This window comes from Bubalus kerabau, chromosome 1 (assembly GCF_029407905.1).
Source record: "Bubalus kerabau isolate K-KA32 ecotype Philippines breed swamp buffalo chromosome 1, PCC_UOA_SB_1v2, whole genome shotgun sequence".
NCBI classification, from domain to species: domain Eukaryota; kingdom Metazoa; phylum Chordata; class Mammalia; order Artiodactyla; family Bovidae; genus Bubalus; species Bubalus kerabau.
Genome location: NC_073624.1, coordinates 210,899,265 through 210,917,352, shown reverse-complemented (window position 1 = coordinate 210,917,352; position 18,088 = coordinate 210,899,265). Strand labels below are relative to the sequence as shown.

The window sequence follows — 18,088 nt, the reverse complement described above, 5'->3', positions numbered from 1 at the left end:
CCCTGGGTTGGGAAGATTCCCCTGGAGTAGGTAATAGCAATCCACTCCAGTATTCTTGCCTGGAAAATTACACAGATAGTGGAGACTGGCAAGCTACAGTCCATGGGGTTGAGAAGAGTCAGACATGACTGAGAATGCATGCAAGCATGCTTAATATTTTCCCAATTACAGGTTATACATGAGGGCACAAAAGGTATGAATATTCACTTTTATATCCTCTATGATCTCACACTGCATCAAATAGTCTTACTTTGAAGAACTCTTATATCAGAATAAAACTAGTCTCTGGAAAATAATGAAAGATCAAGATACCAATCAGACAGGCGATGCTGTCAACCATTTGTTCCAGTCTAACATCAAAGAGTGCATTATATACATTCACTTTCAACACAGCCTAACAACATGTAACCAACCAATATCCACAGCCATTAGTGAAGAGTGCTCCCGTCTTCTAGATACTGTTGCTTGATATGTCCAAACTGGTTCATAAAATGCAATCAATAAAATCAGTCCACGAAATAGTGACTCACTCAGTCACAGTGCTAGCAGGATGATTTACCATTTGATCACCTTTTTTTTTTTTGGAAAAAGTTATGTTAAATCTAAACAAGTATGTGGATAATTTGTAGCTGAAGCAACAGAAAATCTGAGGTCTTTCCCAGATGTGTCTTTGATTATTTATGCCCAACTGCTGACTCTACAACATTTAACTGTATAGATTTCATTTTTACCTCAAAAAAAAAAAAAAAAAAGTCTTGTGCTTACTGCGTATTTTGACAGTGTTGCGAAACAGTTTAACTAGTAGCCTTTTTTTTTTTTTTTTTTTAGGTTTGACTACTAGATTTTTGTCCACAATTTTGGGTTTATGTGATTTGGTCAAAGTTGTTTGCCTCTGTATTCCTTTCCTCCATTTCCAATTCAGTCTTCTTAAGGTAAAGCATCCTATTTCCTCACACTTTCACCAAAATTTCTACTTTCCAATATTATTCAGTTTAATTATTTTTCACCACCTAAGTCTCTAGGCTTGAAACTTATAAGATAGCAAGTCTGTGGAAAATGAACTTGCATGAAACATCTAAACTGTCACAAATCAGTAACCTTTCTTAGCATTTCTTCCTGTCCCCCATACATATTATGCAAGAGAGCCAAGTGGCTTTCTTACCCTGAGCATGGAGGTGATGTCAGTATATCGCTTACAGGTATAATATATCTAGAGAGAGGAATATTAGTTATAGGCAAGGTTGGTTATGGACAATATCACAAAAGATAAGACCTTAGCAACTAAAAGATAAAATGAAACCTCCTTGGTTTTCTTTTCTGTCTCCATATTGGCTTCTTTTCTTCTTTGATAAGATGACAGGAAATCCAGGCTGAAAAGCTCAAAGCATCAAAAAGGAGATTGTTAGTTAGAACTATGTAAAGATGACAGTATAGCTGAAGCCATGGATTTCATTTCAGTGCCTCCAACATGTTGGGGCACACAGCAGTAGGGACTCAGAGGGGAGACTTTCTGTAACTTAAAGAATAACACCATAACCACCCTGAGATTTCTCATGGAGAGATCTCCTTCTAAGAATCCAGAGGGGATATCAATTAAACTGATTCTGGTTAAAACTGAAAAGTTTACTCAAAATGTCTAAATGGCAAGCAAATTATGTGCTCTAATACTGAAGTGATTAGGCTGAATTCTGTTTTTTTTTTTTTTTTTCAATTATCAACTTGAGAACAACTGTTTTCTGAATGTTTCATCACAAGCTTCCTTATGTATTTCACTTCCCTAGAGAGCAAATTAACAATAGTGGGAATAGTGCCAAAGGAAAGAGAAGTTTTTTATGTGATCATTTTTTAAATCACTCTACTAACAATCATGAACTCTAATTCTTTTACTGGTTTTTTTCCATGAAGCAACCTCCTGTAAAGTAAAAATCCAAGAATGAAAATGATTGTTGTCAAATCCTCTTGAGTATCTGACCAGACATCAAGTTAATGAAAAGGGCTTCATCCTAAATTAGAATTTAAGAATTAAACTTTTGCTTTACAATGTTGAGTTGGTTTCTACCATAGCAAAATTCATGTAAAAATTTGAAAAACATATGCACTACTTCATCACTTAAGTATATAAGCAATGTGTGTCAGTCAGTTAGATAGTTTAGATATGCTTTTTTTTTTTCTGGGAACATCAGACTCTTGAGGTCTGGGATGAATACTACATGTGTCTTCCTGAAATGGGAAAAGTAATAAGTGTGGAAAGTTAAAAAAAAAAATAACATCATATATCATTCCAACAACCGAAGAACTAGTGTTATATTTTGATGTATATGTTTAGGAATATGTATGGAATTTAGATAGTTAGGGTATATTGTTAAGCATAATATTTCTGAAGAGTGGTGCAATGCACTGCCATACTTAATACCCTAAATGTGGAATCAGCCTAGGAAACTAGTTACAATTATTTCTCTTTATAATAATTTATATTCAGTTGCATGAGTGAACAAAAACAATATTTGCTTCATTCTTTCACTTTATTATATATCATTAATGTTGCAACCTTCAATCTGATTTTAATGATCTCATGATAAATTATTATAAAGAGAAACAATAGTAATGAGTTTACTATGTTGATTCCACATCTGTGGCATTGAATATGGCAGTGCAATGGACTGCTCTACAGAAATATTTGTGTTCAAATCTTTTTCTTTGGAAGAGTTTTCAAGAAGTGGAGCTGCTAAGGGAAAGGAGAGAAATCCATATTGCCAAATAAACCACCAAATGATTTTATAGCACTTAGTAGCAATATATATTGGTAAGACAATGTCTATTTCACCAGCCTTAGAGCTTCTCTTTTAATTCTGATATATATATATATATATATATACTACTGCTAAGTCGCTTCAGTCGTGTCCGACTCTGTGCGACCCCATAGACGGTGGCCCACCAGGCTTCCCCATCCCTGGGATTCTACAGGCAAGAACACTGGAGTGGGTTGCCATTTCCTTCTCCAATGCATGAAAGTGAAAAGTCAAAGTGAAGTTGCTCAGTCGTGTCCGACTCTTCGCGACCCCATGGTCTGCAGCCTACCAGGCTCCTCCATCCATGGGATTTTCCAGGCAAGAGTACTGGAGTGGGGTGCTTCATGCATCAAACTTGCATGGGTCATCTATTTTACATATGGTAATATACATGTTTCAATGCTCTTCTCTCAAATCATCCCACCCTCATCTTCTCCCACTGAGTCCAAAAGCCTGTTCTTTATGTCTGTGTCTCCTTTGCCACCCTGCATGTAGGATTATCAGTGCCATCTTTCTAAATTCCATATATATGCATTAATATACAGTATTTGTCTTTCTCTTTCTGACTTACTTCACTCTATATAATAGGCTCCAGGTTCTTAAGATGCTATTCTTCATATGTAAAATCTATCAGCTATCATCTCCTGATATGCCTTTTCTTTCTGGGGATATCAAACTATAAGTTATGGGATGAATTCTTCCTATGACAATGAGAGAAAGTAAGAATATGTCAATAGTGTATTGTATGATGAAGCATCGTTATTTTATATGAAAATCTGAGATTACTGATATCAACTGACGAAACACCCAACAAACAAATTTAAGTGTGTACAATGTGCTAGACATTATATTAAGAACCATTGACCTACTAGTGATCAAGGTATAAACTCTCCATGGCAAATTAGAGCTAATAGGTTTGTGATGATGAGATTAGTAAATGCATTCAAAGTAAAAAGTTATGACTATCATTAGTTTATATTATTACCAGATAAATGATCTTTTTCTTAAAATTTGTTTCTATCAGTTTCTACTTCCCAGAATTGAATCTTGTAACCCCAGACCACTCTTATCAATCCAAGTTTGTCAAGGAAGAGCAAGTTTAGAGTGACTGGTGCACTTTTCTCTATAAAATTTGACACGAGCTCTGTTTCCTAAACACCACTCAGTGTTGTCCATGGTGTAAATTCAGAGGATTTTTCTACTCTGTGACTGTCAATAACCTGTTTCTGCGTGGAAGCCAGAGAAAAATTTTATATACTCTGTTTCTATACATTTTTCTTTGTCTAATACACTACTACTAATTTATGAGCCTGGTTTGTTGACTCTTCATTTAAAATACCCTAAATTGAACCATTTTTTCCCCATCTTACTCTATCAACTGAGTTCAATTCATCAACAGTCTTTTAACCCCAACCACATTCTCTAAATATATTGCTATCAATCACTTATAATTTTTTTTCTCATATTATATTACTATGTATGTTTGAAAATTATGCTATATTAACTGACTTATCAATTTCAAATGATACACTGATGCTGCTTAAGAATGATGAGAAAATTAACAAATGCTGCTTCCCAACATTCTGTTTCCCTTGACTCTATAATTTGGTTTCTTATGTTTTTTTTTAATATAAATTTATTTATTTTAATTGGAGGTTAATATTAGGACAGATGATAACATATACACTAATTATTTTTTAGGCAAAAAATAGTTTCATTATTTTAATATTTAAGAAATACTATTTTAATGGGTGATACAGCATAATTTTTTTTTAATTTATTGAAATATGACTGATTTCAGTCAAATTTATTGACTGATTTAAATTCAGTCATATTTATTGAAATATGACTGATATGATATTAGTCTCAGATATATAGCATAGGGCTTCCCTGATAGCTCAGTTGGTAAAGAATTCATCTACAATGCAGGAGACCCCAGTTTGATTCCTGGGTCAGGAAGATCCACTGGAGAAGACATAGGCTACCCGCTCAAGTACTCTTGGGCTTCCCTTGTGCCTCAGCTGGTAAAGAATTGCCCTGCTATGCAGGAGACCTGGGTTCGATTTCCAGGTTGGGGAAATCCCCTGGAGAAGGGAAAGGCTTCCAGTATTCTGGCCTGGAGAATTCCAGGCAAACACGACTGAATGACTTTCACGTATAGCATACTGATTCAATATTTTTTAAGATTATACTCCATTAAGATTATTATGAGATATGGCTGTAATTCCCTATGATATAAGATATATTCTTAATGTTTACTTATTTTATATATAGTAGCTTCCATCTCTCAATATACCTACCTTGTACTTCCTCCCTCCCCTCTCCCCTCTAATAACATGTTAGTTTTCTATATCTTTGAGTCTGTTTCTGTTTTGCAATAATATATTCCTTTGTATTACTTTTTATATCATGTATGAATGATGTCATAAACTATTTTTCTTTCTCTGTCTGACTTATATCACAAAGCATATTTCCAGGTCCATCCATGTTGCTTCAAATTGCAACATTTCATTCCTTTTAGGATCAGATCAGATCACATCACATCAGTTGCTCAGTCGTGTCCGACTCTTTGCGACCCCATGAATCGCAGCATGCCAGGCCTCCCTGTCCATCACCAACTCCCGGAGTTCACTGAGACTCACATCCATTGAGTCAATGATGCCATCCAGCCATCTCATCCTCTGTTGTTCCCTTCTCGTCCTGCCCCCAATCCCTCCCAGCATCAGAGTCTTTTCCAATTAGGATGTATAGTATTATTTTGTATATATTTAGCACATCTTTTTTTTTTTTTTAATTTGAGTAACATTGTATTGCATATACTACATCATCTTTATCCATTAATCCATTAATGGACATAGGACATCTAGGTTGCTTCCATGTCCTGGCTATTGTAAAAAGTGCTGCAATGAACATTGAGGTACATGTGCCTTACTGAGGTATGGTTTTCTCGGGGTATATATCCAGTAGTGAGTTTGCTGGGTCATATAGTAGTTCTATGTTTAGATTTTTAAGGAAACACCATACTTTTCTCCATACTGGATGTATCAATTTACATTGTCACCAACAGTGTAAGAGAGTTCCCTTTACTCCACATATTCTCCAGTATTTATTGTTCATAGAGTTTTTTTTTTTAATTTAATTTTATTTTTTAACTTTACAATATTGTATTCGTTTTGCCATATATCAACATGAATCCACCACAGGTATACACATGTTCTCCATCCTGAACCCTCCTCCTTCCTCTTTCCTCGTACCATCCCTCTGGGTCGTCCCAGTGCACCAGCCCCAAGCGTAGATGAAGGCCATTCTGGCTGATGTGAGGTAATATCTCATTGAAGTTTTGATTTGCATTTCTCTAATAATTTATGATGTTGAGCATCATTTCCTGTGCCCTTAGTTTCTATATATCTTTTCTGGAGTGATGTCTATTTAGGCTTCCCACTCGTTTTTTATTGGAATTTTTTTTTTTTTTTATATTGAGCTCAATGAGCTGTTCGTATATTTTGCAGATTATTCATTTGTCTGTTGTTTCATTTGCAAATATTTCCTCCCCTTCTTAAGGTTGTCTTTTTTGTCTTGTTTATCATTTTGTTTGTTGTGCAAAAACTTTTAGGTTTAATTAGGTCTCAATTTTTTATATTATTTTCATTATTCTAGGAAGTGGGTCCAAAATGGTCTTGCTGTGGCTTATATCAAAGAGTTTTTTTCCTATGTTTTCCTCTAAGGGTTTTATAGTGTCCTGTCTTACATCATGTCTTTAATTCATTTTGAGTTTATTTTTGTGTATGGTGTTAGGCAGTGTTCTAATTACATTCTTTTAAATGTAGCTGTCCGGATTTCCTGTCACCACTTATTTAAGAGGCTGTTGTTTACTTTATTGTGTATTCTTGCCTCCTTTATCATTGATTAGATGACCATAGAAGTGTGGCTTTATCTCTATGCTCTAGGCTTTCTAACCTGTACTATATATATATATATACACACATACATTTAATATATATATATATATAGCCAGTACCATTTGTTTGATTACTGTAGCTTTGCAATATAGTCTGAAGTTAGAAAGCCTGATTCCTCCAGTTCCATTTTTCTTCCTCAACCTTACTTTAGCAATTTGGAGTCTTTCGTGCTTAAATAAAAATTGTAAAATGATTTGCTCTAATTCTATGAATAATGACATAGGTAATTTGATAGGAATTGCATTGAATCTATAGATTGCTTTGGGTAATATAGTCATTTTCAATATTTTTTTTCTTCTGATACAAGAACATGGCATATTTCTCCATCAATTTATATCCTCTTTGATTGCTTTCATCAGTGTTTTACAGTTTTATGAGTACAGTTATTTTCCTTTATAGGTAGGCTTATTCCTATGTATTTTCTTTTTGTTGTGATGGTAAATGGCATTGTTTTCTTAATTTCTCTTTCTATTCTTTCATTATTAGTATATAGGAATGCAAGAGATTGCTCTGCACTAATTTTGTATCCTGCAACTTTACCAATTGCATTGATTAGGTCCAGTAATTTTCTGGTAGAATCTTTAGGGTTTTCTGCATATGGTAACCAGAGATCAAATTGCTAACATCCTCTGGATCATCAAAAAAGCAAGAGAAGTCCAGAAAAACTTCTATTTTGCTTTGTTTACTACGCCAAAGCCTTTGACTGTGTGTATTACGAAAAACTGTGGAAAATTCTGAAAGAGATGGGAGTATCAGACCACCTGACCTGCCTCTTGAGAAACATGTATGCAGATCAGGAAGCAACAGTTAGAAATGGACATGGAACAACAGCCTGGTTGCAAATCGGGAAAGGAGTATGTCAAGGCTGTATATTGTCACCCTGCTTGTTTAACTTTTATGCAGAGTACATCATGAGGAATGCTGGGCTGGATGAAACACAAGCTGGAATCAAGATTGCTGGGAGAAATAGCAATAACCTCAGATATGCAGATGACACCACCCTTATGGCATAAAGTGAAGAGGAACTAAAAAGCCTCTTGATGAAGGTGAAAGAGGAGAGTGAAATAGTTGGCTTAAAGCTCAACATTCAGAAAATGAAGATCATGGCATCTGGTCTCATCACTTCATGGGAAATAGATGGGGAAACAGTGGAAACAGTGTCAGACTTTATTTTTTTAGGCTCCAAAATCACTGCAGATGGTGACTGCAGCCATGAAATTAAAAGACGCTTGGTCCTTGGAAGAAAAGCTATGACCAACCTAGACAGAATATTAAAAAGCAGAGACATTACTTTGCCAACATAAGTAGAGACATTATTTTGTCTAGTCAAAGCTACGGTTTCCAGTAGTCATGTATGGATGTGAGAGTTGGAGTATAAAGAATGTTGAGCAGCAAAGAATTGATGCTTTTGAACTGTGGAGTTGGAGAAGACTCTTGAGAGTCCCTTGGACTGAAAGGAGATCCAACCAGTCCATCCTAAAGGATATCAGTCCTGAATATTCATTGGAAGGACTGATGCTGAAGCTGAAACTCCAATACTCTGGGCAGCTGATGTGAAGATCTGACTCTTTGGAAAAGACCTTGATGCTGGGAAAGATTTAAAGCAGGAGGAGAAGGGGACGACAGAGGATGAGATCGGTGGATGGCATCACCAACACAATGGACTTGAATTTGAGTAGGCCCCATGAGTTGGTTGCCAACATCCGCTGGATCATTGAAAAAGCAAGAGAGTTCCAGAAAAACATCTATTTCTGCTTTATTGACTATGCCAAAGCCTTTGACTGTGTGGATCACAATAAACTGTGGAAAATTCTGAAAGAGATGGGAATACCAGACCACCTGATCTGCCATTTGAGAAATTTGTATGCAGGTCAGGAAGCAACAGTTAGAACAGGACATGGAACAACAGACTGGTTCCAAATAGGAAAAGTAGTTCGTCAAGGCTGTATATTGTCACCCTGCTTATTTAACTTATATGCAGAGTACATCATGAGAAATGCTGGGCTGGAAGAAGCACAAGCTGGAATCAAGATTGCTGGGAGAAATAGCAATAACCTCAGATATGCAGATGACACCACCCTTATGGCATAAAGTGAAGAGGAACTAAAAAGCCTCTTGATGAAGGTGAAAGAGGAGAGTGAAATAGTTGGCTTAAAGCTCAACATTCAGAAAATGAAGATCATGGCATCTGGTCTCATCACTTCATGGGAAATAGATGGGGAAACAGTGGAAACAGTGTCAGACTTTATTTTTTTAGGCTCCAAAATCACTGCAGATGGTGACTGCAGCCATGAAATTAAAAGACGCTTACTCCTTGGAAGGAAAGTTATGACCAACCTAGATAGCATAATGAAAAGCAGAGACATTACTTTGCCAACAAAGGTCCGTCTAGTCAAGGCTATGGTTTTTCCAGTCGTCATGTATGGATGTGAGAGTTGGACTGTGAAAAAAGCTGAGTGCCGAATAACTGATGATTTTGAACTGTGGTGTTGGAGAAGACTCTTGAGAGTCCCTTGGACTGCAAGGAGATCCAACCAGTCCATTCTGAAGGAGATCAGCCCTGGGATTTCTTTGGAAGGAATGATGCTAAAGCTGAAACTCCAGTACTTTGGCCCCCTCATGCGAAGAATTGACTCACTGGAAAAGACTCTGTTGCTGCAAGGGATTGGGGACAGGAGGAGAAGGGGACGACAGAGGATGAGATGGCTGGATGGCATCATTGACTCGATGGACGTGAGTCTGAGTGGACTCCGGGAGTTGGTGATGGACAGGGAGGCCTGGCGTGCTGCGATTCATGAGGTCGCAAAGAGTCAGACACGACTGAGTGACTGAACTGAACTGATGAGCTGGTGATGGACAGGGAAGCCTGGTGTGCTGCAGTCCATGGGTTTGCAAAGAGTCAGACATGACTGAGCGACTGAACTGAAATGAACTGATGTATAGTAACATGTCATATACAAACCGTGAGTTTTACTTCTCTTTTTCCAATTTGTATTACTTTTATTTCTTTTTCTTCTGTATTTGCTGTCTAGGACCTCCAATACTATATTGAAAAAGCATGGCAAGTGTGGGCATCCTTTTCTTTTTTCTAATCTTAGGGGAAATGTTTTCAGTTTCTTACCACTGAAAATGATGTTTTCTGTGGGTTTACCATGAAAGTGAAAGTCGTTCAGTCATGTCCAACTCTTTGTGACCCCATATAGTCCATGGAAATCATCATGCCACAATACTGGAACGGATAGCCTATCCCTTCTCTAGCGGAACTTCCCAACCCAAGAACTGAACTGGTGTCTTCTGCATTGCAGGCAGATTCTATACCAGCTGAGCTACCAGGGAAACCCCTTCCCTGGGTTTACCATATTTAGGGAGGTTTCTTCTATGCCATTTTTTTATGGAGAGTTTTTATTATAAATGGGTGTTGAATTTTCTGAAAAGCTTTTTCTGTGTCTATTGAAATGACCAAATAGTTTTTCTTCTTTACTTTGTTAATATGGTCAGTCAGTCAGTTCAGTCGCTCAGTCATGGCTGCAGTCACCATCTGCAGTGATTTTGGAGCCTAAAAAAATAAAGTGTGTCACTGTTTCTATTGTTTCCCCATCTATTTGCCATGAAGGGATGGGACCAGATTCCATTCTCTTCCTTTTTTGAATGCTGAGTTTTAAGCCAGTTTTTTCACTCTCTTTTTTCACCTTTATCAAAAGGCTGTTTAGTTCCTCTTCACTTTCTGCCATAAAGGTGGTGTCATCTGTGTATCTGAGGTTATTGATATTTCTCTCGGCAATCTTAATTCTAGCTTGTGCTTCATCCAGCCCGGCATTTCTCATGATGTATTCTGCATACATCACATTAATTGAATTTGTGTATATGGAAGTACCCTTTCATTTCCTGGGATAAATCCCACTTGATCATGGTGTATGATCTTATTGATACGTTGTTGGATTCTGTCAGCTAGTATTGTGTTATTGATTTTTGTGTCTATGTTCATCAGTTATACTGGTCTATAATTTTATTTTTATGTGCTATCTGTGTCTGATTTTGGTATCAGGGTGAGGGTGAACCTGTAGAACAAATTTGGGAGTGTTCTTCCCACTGTAATCTTTTGGAAGCATTTTAGAAGGATAGATTTTTGTTGTTCTCTTCATGTTTGGTAGAACTCACCTGTGAAGCCACCTGGTCCTGGACTTTTGTTTGCTGGAAGATATTTAATTACAGTTTCAATTTCAATGCTTGTGATTGGTCTGTCTATATTTTCTAATTTTTCTTGATTTGGTTTTGGAAGATTTTACCTTCTCAATAATTTGTACATTTCTTATAGGTTTTCCATTTTATTGGCTTATACTTGGGCTTCCCTCATAGCTCAGTTGGTAAAGAATCTGCCTGTGATGCAGGAGACACCAGTTCGATTTCTGGGTAGGAAAGATCTGCTGGAGAAGGGATAGGCTACTCATTCCAATATTCTTGGGCTTCCCTTGTGGCTCAGCTGGTAAAGAATCCACCTGCAATGTGGGAGACCTGGGTTTGATCCCTGGTTGGGAATATCCCCTGGAGAAGGGAAAGGCTACCCACGTCAGTATTCTGGCCTGGAGAATTCCATGAACTAAGTCCATGCGGTTGCAAAGAGTCAGACATGACTGAGCAAATTATACTTGCTTGTAGTAGTCTCTATGGTGTCAGTTGTGATTTCTTCTTTTTCATTTCTGGTTTTATTAATATGAGTTCTCTTTTTTTTTTTTTTTCTTGAGGAGTCTGACTAAAGGTCTATCAATTTATCTTCTCATAGAACCAACTTTTACTATTATTGATCTTTGCTATAATTTTCTTCATTTCTATTTAAATTGTTTCTGCTCTGATATTTATGATTTCTTTCATTCTACTGACTTTGAATTTTCTATGTTCTTTTTTCTCTAGTTGCCTTAGATGTAAGATTAGGTTTTCATTTGAGATTTTTCTCATTTCTTGAGGTGAGATTGAATTGCTATAAACTTCTGTCTTAGAACATTTTTGTCATGCCCCATAGGATTTGGGTCATAGTGTTTTTGTTGTCATTTGTTTCTATTTATTTTTTATTTCCTCTTTAATTTCTGCAATGATCACTCAGTTATTTAGCAGCTCACTGTTTAGCCTCCATGTGTTCGTGCTTTTTACAGTTTTTTTCCCCCCTATAATTGATTTCTAACATCATAGTGTTGTGGTTGGAAAACAAATTTGGTACAATTTCAATTTTCTTAAGTTATCTAATGCTTGATTTGTGACCCAGGATGTAATCTATCCTGGAGTATGTGCTATGCACTTGAGAAGAAAAGTGCATTCTGCTGCTCTCAGATGGAACATTCTATAATTATCAATTAAATCTATCTGATCTGTTGGGTCATTTAAGGTTTCTGTTTCCTTACTTATTTTTTTGTCTGAATAATCTGTCTGTTGGTGCAGGTGGGGTGTTAACGTCCCACACTATTACTGTCTTACTGTTGATTTCTCCTTTTATGATGGTTACCATTGTTAGTTTTATGTGTTTAGGTGCCTCCGGCAGGCGCAGAGTGTGAGCTGGCCCTGGAGCAGCGGGATGCCCTGGAGGTGCAGGTGAAGAAGCTGCAGGAGGAGCTGGAGCGGCTGCACTCGGGCCCTGACCCACAGGCTCTGCCCACCTTCCCCAGCCTGGAAGCCCTCTCACTCTCCACCCTCCACTCTCTCCAGAAGCAGCTGCGGGCGCTCCTGGAGCAAGTGGACAAGGTCAGCACCCCAGGGAGCATGGGTGAGGCTGCACAGTGGCCTTGGCCAGTGCTGGGGCTCAGATGGGTCCCTGCCTCTCAGGGCTGGCTACCCTCCTCCTGAGAGCCTCTGCTGCAGCTGAGCTGACCCAGGACGCCGCAATGGGGAGGGCCGAGTGGAGGTAAGGGGCGCCAGGGCCCACCCCCGCTCTTTGGAGGGCGGGCCTGAGCTGAGCTGCGTTAGTGCATTAGTGCGCCTGCGCCCTAGGCTTCATTCCGACCACTTCCCTTTCTGTGAGCTTTGTGGAGGCCAGCAGACGTTCCAGAATATTAGGCCCCTGGGGCTCTTGTCTGCATTCCTCAGTCCCCTGCTGGGTCCTGGGAGCACGACCTAGCAGGGAAGAACTTTCTTCCCTTCACTAGACTTCCGGCAGCCAGGCACCACGTGTGGCCCAGTCACCTCAGGCCCAGTGGTACCCTCTCCAGACCCCAGAGTTCTCACGGGGGACCTAGGGTCACTACAAGATCTAACAAGACAAGAGGCAGGAAACCTCGGTGCGAGGAAAGGCCTGACCCAGCGGGAGCTGCAGAGCAGCCCTGGCCTTCCCGCACCCCACTGGGCCCCACTTGGCCCACTGGCAGCTGAAGCCAGAGATCGGGTGCCTCAAGGCGATGAGCCTGGCCTCTGACCCTGCCCTCTTGGGGGCTGTGAGCAGGCTCTAGAGCTCTGTGCCCAGTTTCCACACCCGAAGGGGATGAAGTGAGAGTTGAGGGAGCGCCTTGTCCCATGCGGGCCCAGGCCACTGACTGTAGTGTCCCTTCCTCCGCAGGCTGTATTCCACATGCAGCTGGTGAAATGCCTTAAGTGTCATGAGCAAAACCCAGCAGTGCTTCTGTGCCAACAGGCCGTGCTGTGTAAGCTCTGTGCTGAGGGCAGTGAGTGCCCCATCTGCCAGCCGGGCCAGGCCCATTTCCTCCAGTCACGAAGGTCAGGAAGGGCGGCGGTGAGGAGATACCCCTCGTCCAAGCAAAGGAGCAGCGGCTACGCTTTGCTGGAGCAGCCATGAAGAGATACCCCACGCTCAAGGTAAGAGAAACCCAAGTAAGACGATAGGTGTTGCAAGAGGGCATCAGAGGGCAGACACACTGAAACCATAATCACAGAAAACTAGTTAATCTAATCACACTAGGACCTTGTCTAATTCAATGAAACTAAGCCATGCCCGTGGGGCAACCCAAGACCGGCGGGTCATGGTGGATAGATCTGACAGAATGTGTTCCACTGGAGAAGGGAATGACAAACCACCTCAGTATTCTTGCCTTGAGAACCCCATGAACAGTATGAAAAGGCAAAATGATAGGATACTGAAAGAGGAACTCCCCAGGTCAGTAGGTGCCCAATATGCTACTGGAGATCAGTGGAGAAATAACTCCAGAAAGAATGAAGGGATGGAGCCAAAGCAAAAACAATACCCAGCTGTGGATGTGACTGGTGATAGAAGCAAGGTCTGATGCTGTAAAGAGCAATATTGCATAGGAACCTGGAATGTCAGGTCCATGAATCAAGGCAAATTGGAAATAGTCAAACAAGAGATGGCAAGAGTGAATGTCGACATTCTAGAAATCAGCAAACTCAAATGGGCTGGAATGGATGAATTTAACTCAGATGACCATTATATCTACTACTGCGGGCAGGAATCCCTCAGAAGAAATGGAGTGGCCATCATGGTCAACAAAAGAGTCCGAGATGCAGTACTTGGATGCAATCTCAAAAATGACAGAATGATCTCTGTTCGTTTCCAAGGCAAACCATTCAATATCACAGTAATCCAAGTCTATGCCCCAACCAGTAACGCTGAAGAAGCTGAAGTTGAACGGTTCTATGAAGACCCACAAGACCTTTTAGAACTAACACCCAAAAAAGATGTCCTTTTCATTATAGGGGACTGGAATGCAAAAGTAGGAAGTCAAGAAACACCTGGAGTAACAGGGAAATTTGGCCTTGGAATACGGAAAGAAGCAGGGCAAAGACTAATATAGTTTTGCCAAGAAAATGCACTGGTCATAGCAAACACCCTCCTCCAACAACACAAGAGAAGACTCTACACATGGACATCACCAGATGGTCAACACCAAAATCAGATTGATTACATTCTTTGCAGCCAAAGATGGAGAAGTTCTATACAGTCAACAAAAACAAGACCAGGAGCTGACTGTGGCTCAGATCATGAACTCCTTATTACCAAATTCAGACTTAAATTGAAGAAAGTAGGGAAAACCACTAGACCATTCATGTATGACCTAAATCAAATCCATTATGATTATACAGTGGAAGTGAGAAATAGATTTAAGGGCCTAGATCTGATAGATAGAGTGCCTGATGAACTATGGACTGAGGTTCGTGACATTGTACAGGAGACAGGGATCAAGACCATCCCCATGGAAAAGAAATGCAAAAAAGCACAATGGCTGTCTGGGGAGGCCTTACAAATAGGTGTGAAAAGAAGAGAGGTGAAAAACAAAGGAGAAAAGGAAAGATATAAATATCTGAATGCAGAGTTTCAAAGAATAGCAAGAAGAGGTAAGAAATAGAGGAAAACAACAGAATGGGAAAGACTAGAGATCTCTTCAAGAAAATTAGAGATAGAAAGGGAACATTTCATGCAAAGATGTGCTTGATAAAGGACAGAAATGGTATGGACCTAAAAAGCAGAAGATATTAAGAGGTGGCAAGAATACACAGAAGAACTGTACAAAAAAGATCTTCATGACCCAGATAATTACGATGGTGTGATCACTGACCTAGAGCCAGACATCCTGGAATGTGAAGTCAAGTGGGCCTTAGAAAGCATCACTATGAACAAAGCTAGTGGAGGTGATGGAATTCCAGTTGAGCTATTTCAAACCCTGAAAGATGATGCTGTGAAAGTGCTGCACTCAATATGCCAGCAAATTTGGAAAACTCAGCAGTGGCCACAGGACTGGAAAAGGTCAGTTTTCATTCCAACCCCAAAGAAAGGCAATGCCAAAGAATGCTCAAACTATCACACAATTGCACTCATTTCACATGCTAGTAAAGTAATGCTCAAAATTCTCCAAGCCAGGCTTCAGCAATATGTGAACCGTGAATTTCCTGATGTTAAATCTGGTTTTAGAAAAGGCAGAGGAACCAGAGATCAAATTGCCAACATCTGCTGGATCATGGAAAAAGCAAGAGAGTTCCAGAAAAACATCTATTTCTGCTTTATTGACTATGCCAAAGCCTTTGACTGTGTGGATCACAATAAACTGTGGAAAATTCTGAAAGAGATAGGAATACCAGACCACCTGACCTGCCTCTTGAGAAATCTGTATGCAGGTCAGGAAGCAACAGTTAGAACTGGACATGGAACAACAGACTGGTTCCAAATAGGAAAAGGAGTACGTCAAGGCTGTATATTGTCACCCTGCTTATTTAACTTCTATGCAGAGTACATCATGAGAAACGCTGGAGTGGAAGAAGCACAAGCTGGAATCAAGATTGCCAGGAGAAATATCAATAACCTCAGATATGCAGATGACACCACCCTTGTGGCAGAAAGTGAAGAGGAACTCAAAAAGCCTCTTGATGAAAGTGAAAGTGGAGAGTGAAAGAGTTGCCTTAAAGCTCAACATTCAGAAAATGAAGATCATGGCATTTGGTCCCATCACTTCATGGGAAATAGATGGGGAAACAGTGGAAACAGTGTCAGACTTTATTTTTTGGGGTTCCAAAATCACTGCAGATGGTGATTGCAGCCATGAAATTAAAAGACGCTTACTCCTTGGAAGGAAAGTTATGACCAACCTAGATAGCATATTCAAAAGCAGAGACATTACTTTGCCAACAAAGGTTTGTCTAGTCAAGGCTATGGTTTTTCCTGTGGTCATGTATGGATGTGAGAGTTGGACTGTGAAGAAGGCTGAGTGCCAAAGAATTGATGCTTTTGAACTGTGGTGTTGGAGAAGACTCTTGAGAGTCCCTTGGACTGCAAGGAGATCCAACCAGTCCATTCTGAAGGAGATCAGCCCTGGGATTTCTTTGGAAGGAATGATGCTGAGGTGAAACTCCAGTACTTTGGCCACCTCATGCGAAGAGTTGACTCATTGGAAAAGACTCTGATGCTGGGAGGAATTGGAGGCAGGAGGAGAAGGGGACGACAGAGGATGAGATGGCTGGATGGCATCACTGACTCGGTGGATGTGAGACTGAGTGTACTCTGGGAGTTGGTGATGGACAGGGAGGCCTGGCGTGCTGCGATTCATGGGGTTCCAAAGAGTTGGACACTACTGAGAGACTGAACTGAACTGAACTGATATTTATAGTTACTGTATTTTCTTCTTGAATTGATCCATTGATCATTATGTAATGCCCTTTCTTATCTCTTCTAACAGTTTTTATTTTAAATTCTATTTTGTCTATATGAGTATTACTACTCTGGCTTTTTAAAAATTTCCATTTGCATCAAACATCATTTTCCATCCCCTCGTTCTCAGGCTGTATATATCCCTTGGCCTGAAGTGGGTCTCTTGTAAGCAGCATATATGCAGGTCTTGCTTTTGTGTCCATTTAAACAGTCTGTGTCTTTTGGTTGAGGCTTAATCTATTTATATTTAAGGTAATTATTGATATGCATGTTTCTATTTCCATTTTCTTAGCTCAGATGGTAAAGAATCTGCTTGCAATGCAGGAATCTAAGTTCAGTCCCTGGCTTGAGAAGATCGCCTGGAGAAGGGAGTGGCAACACATTCCACTATTCTTGCCTAGAAAATCCCATGGGCAGAGGAGTCTGGTGGGCTACAGTCCATAGGGTTGCAAAGAGTCAGACATAGCTGAGCAACTGACATTTTCACTTTCATTTTCAATTGTTTTGTGTTTGTTAGTTTTTTTTCTTCTCGTTTGTTTTCTGCCTAGACAAGTGTTTATTGTAAGACTGGTTTGGTAGTGCTGAATTCTCTTAGCTTTTGCTTGTCTATAAACTTTTGATTTCTTTGTCAAATCTGAATGAGATACTTGCTGGGTAGTGCAATCTTGGTTGTAGGTTTTTTCCTCCTTTCATCATTTTAAATATATCATGCCTGCAGACCTTCTGGCTTGCAGACTTTCTGCTGAAAAATCAACTGATTGGTTTATAGGGATTCCCCTGTATACTATTTTTTTTGTTTGTTTGTTTTGTTTTGTTTTTCCATTACTGCTTTTCATATTTATTCTCTGTATTTAATTTTTGTTAATTTGATTAATATTTGTTTTTGTGTGTTTCGCCTAGAATCCTGTAAGGGATTCTCTGTTCTTTCTGTACTTGTGTGTCTATTTCTTTCCCATGTTAGGAAAGTTTTCTACTATCTCCAAATATATTCTCACATCCATTCTCTTTTTCTCCTGAGGCACCTATAGTCCAAATAGTGCTGGGTTTAATACTGTCTCAGGGTTCTCTGAGTCTGTCCTCAATTATTTTCATTCTTTTTTCTTCATTTTGCTCCTCAACAGTTATTCCCACCATTTTATCTTCTAATTCACTTATCCATTTTTCTGTCTCAGTTATTCTGCAATTAATTAATTCCTTCTGAAGTATTTTTAATTTCAGTTATTGTGCTGTTCATCACAGTTTGCTTA

At 39.4% G+C, this 18,088-nt stretch overlaps 1 protein-coding gene across 1 annotated transcript; it reads left to right on the top strand.

Annotated features, from left to right (window-relative positions):
• Window positions 1–1,169: 1,169 nt before the first annotated feature.
• On the top strand, window positions 1,170–13,523 carry LOC129628176 (RING finger protein unkempt homolog). The gene is made up of 3 exons (XM_055547634.1): window positions 1,170–1,199; window positions 12,266–12,478; window positions 13,287–13,523. The coding sequence occupies exons 1-3, from the start codon at window positions 1,170–1,172 to the stop codon at window positions 13,521–13,523; spliced, it is 480 nt and encodes a 159-aa protein (XP_055403609.1).
• The last annotated feature ends 4,565 nt before the right edge of the window (window positions 13,524–18,088 follow it).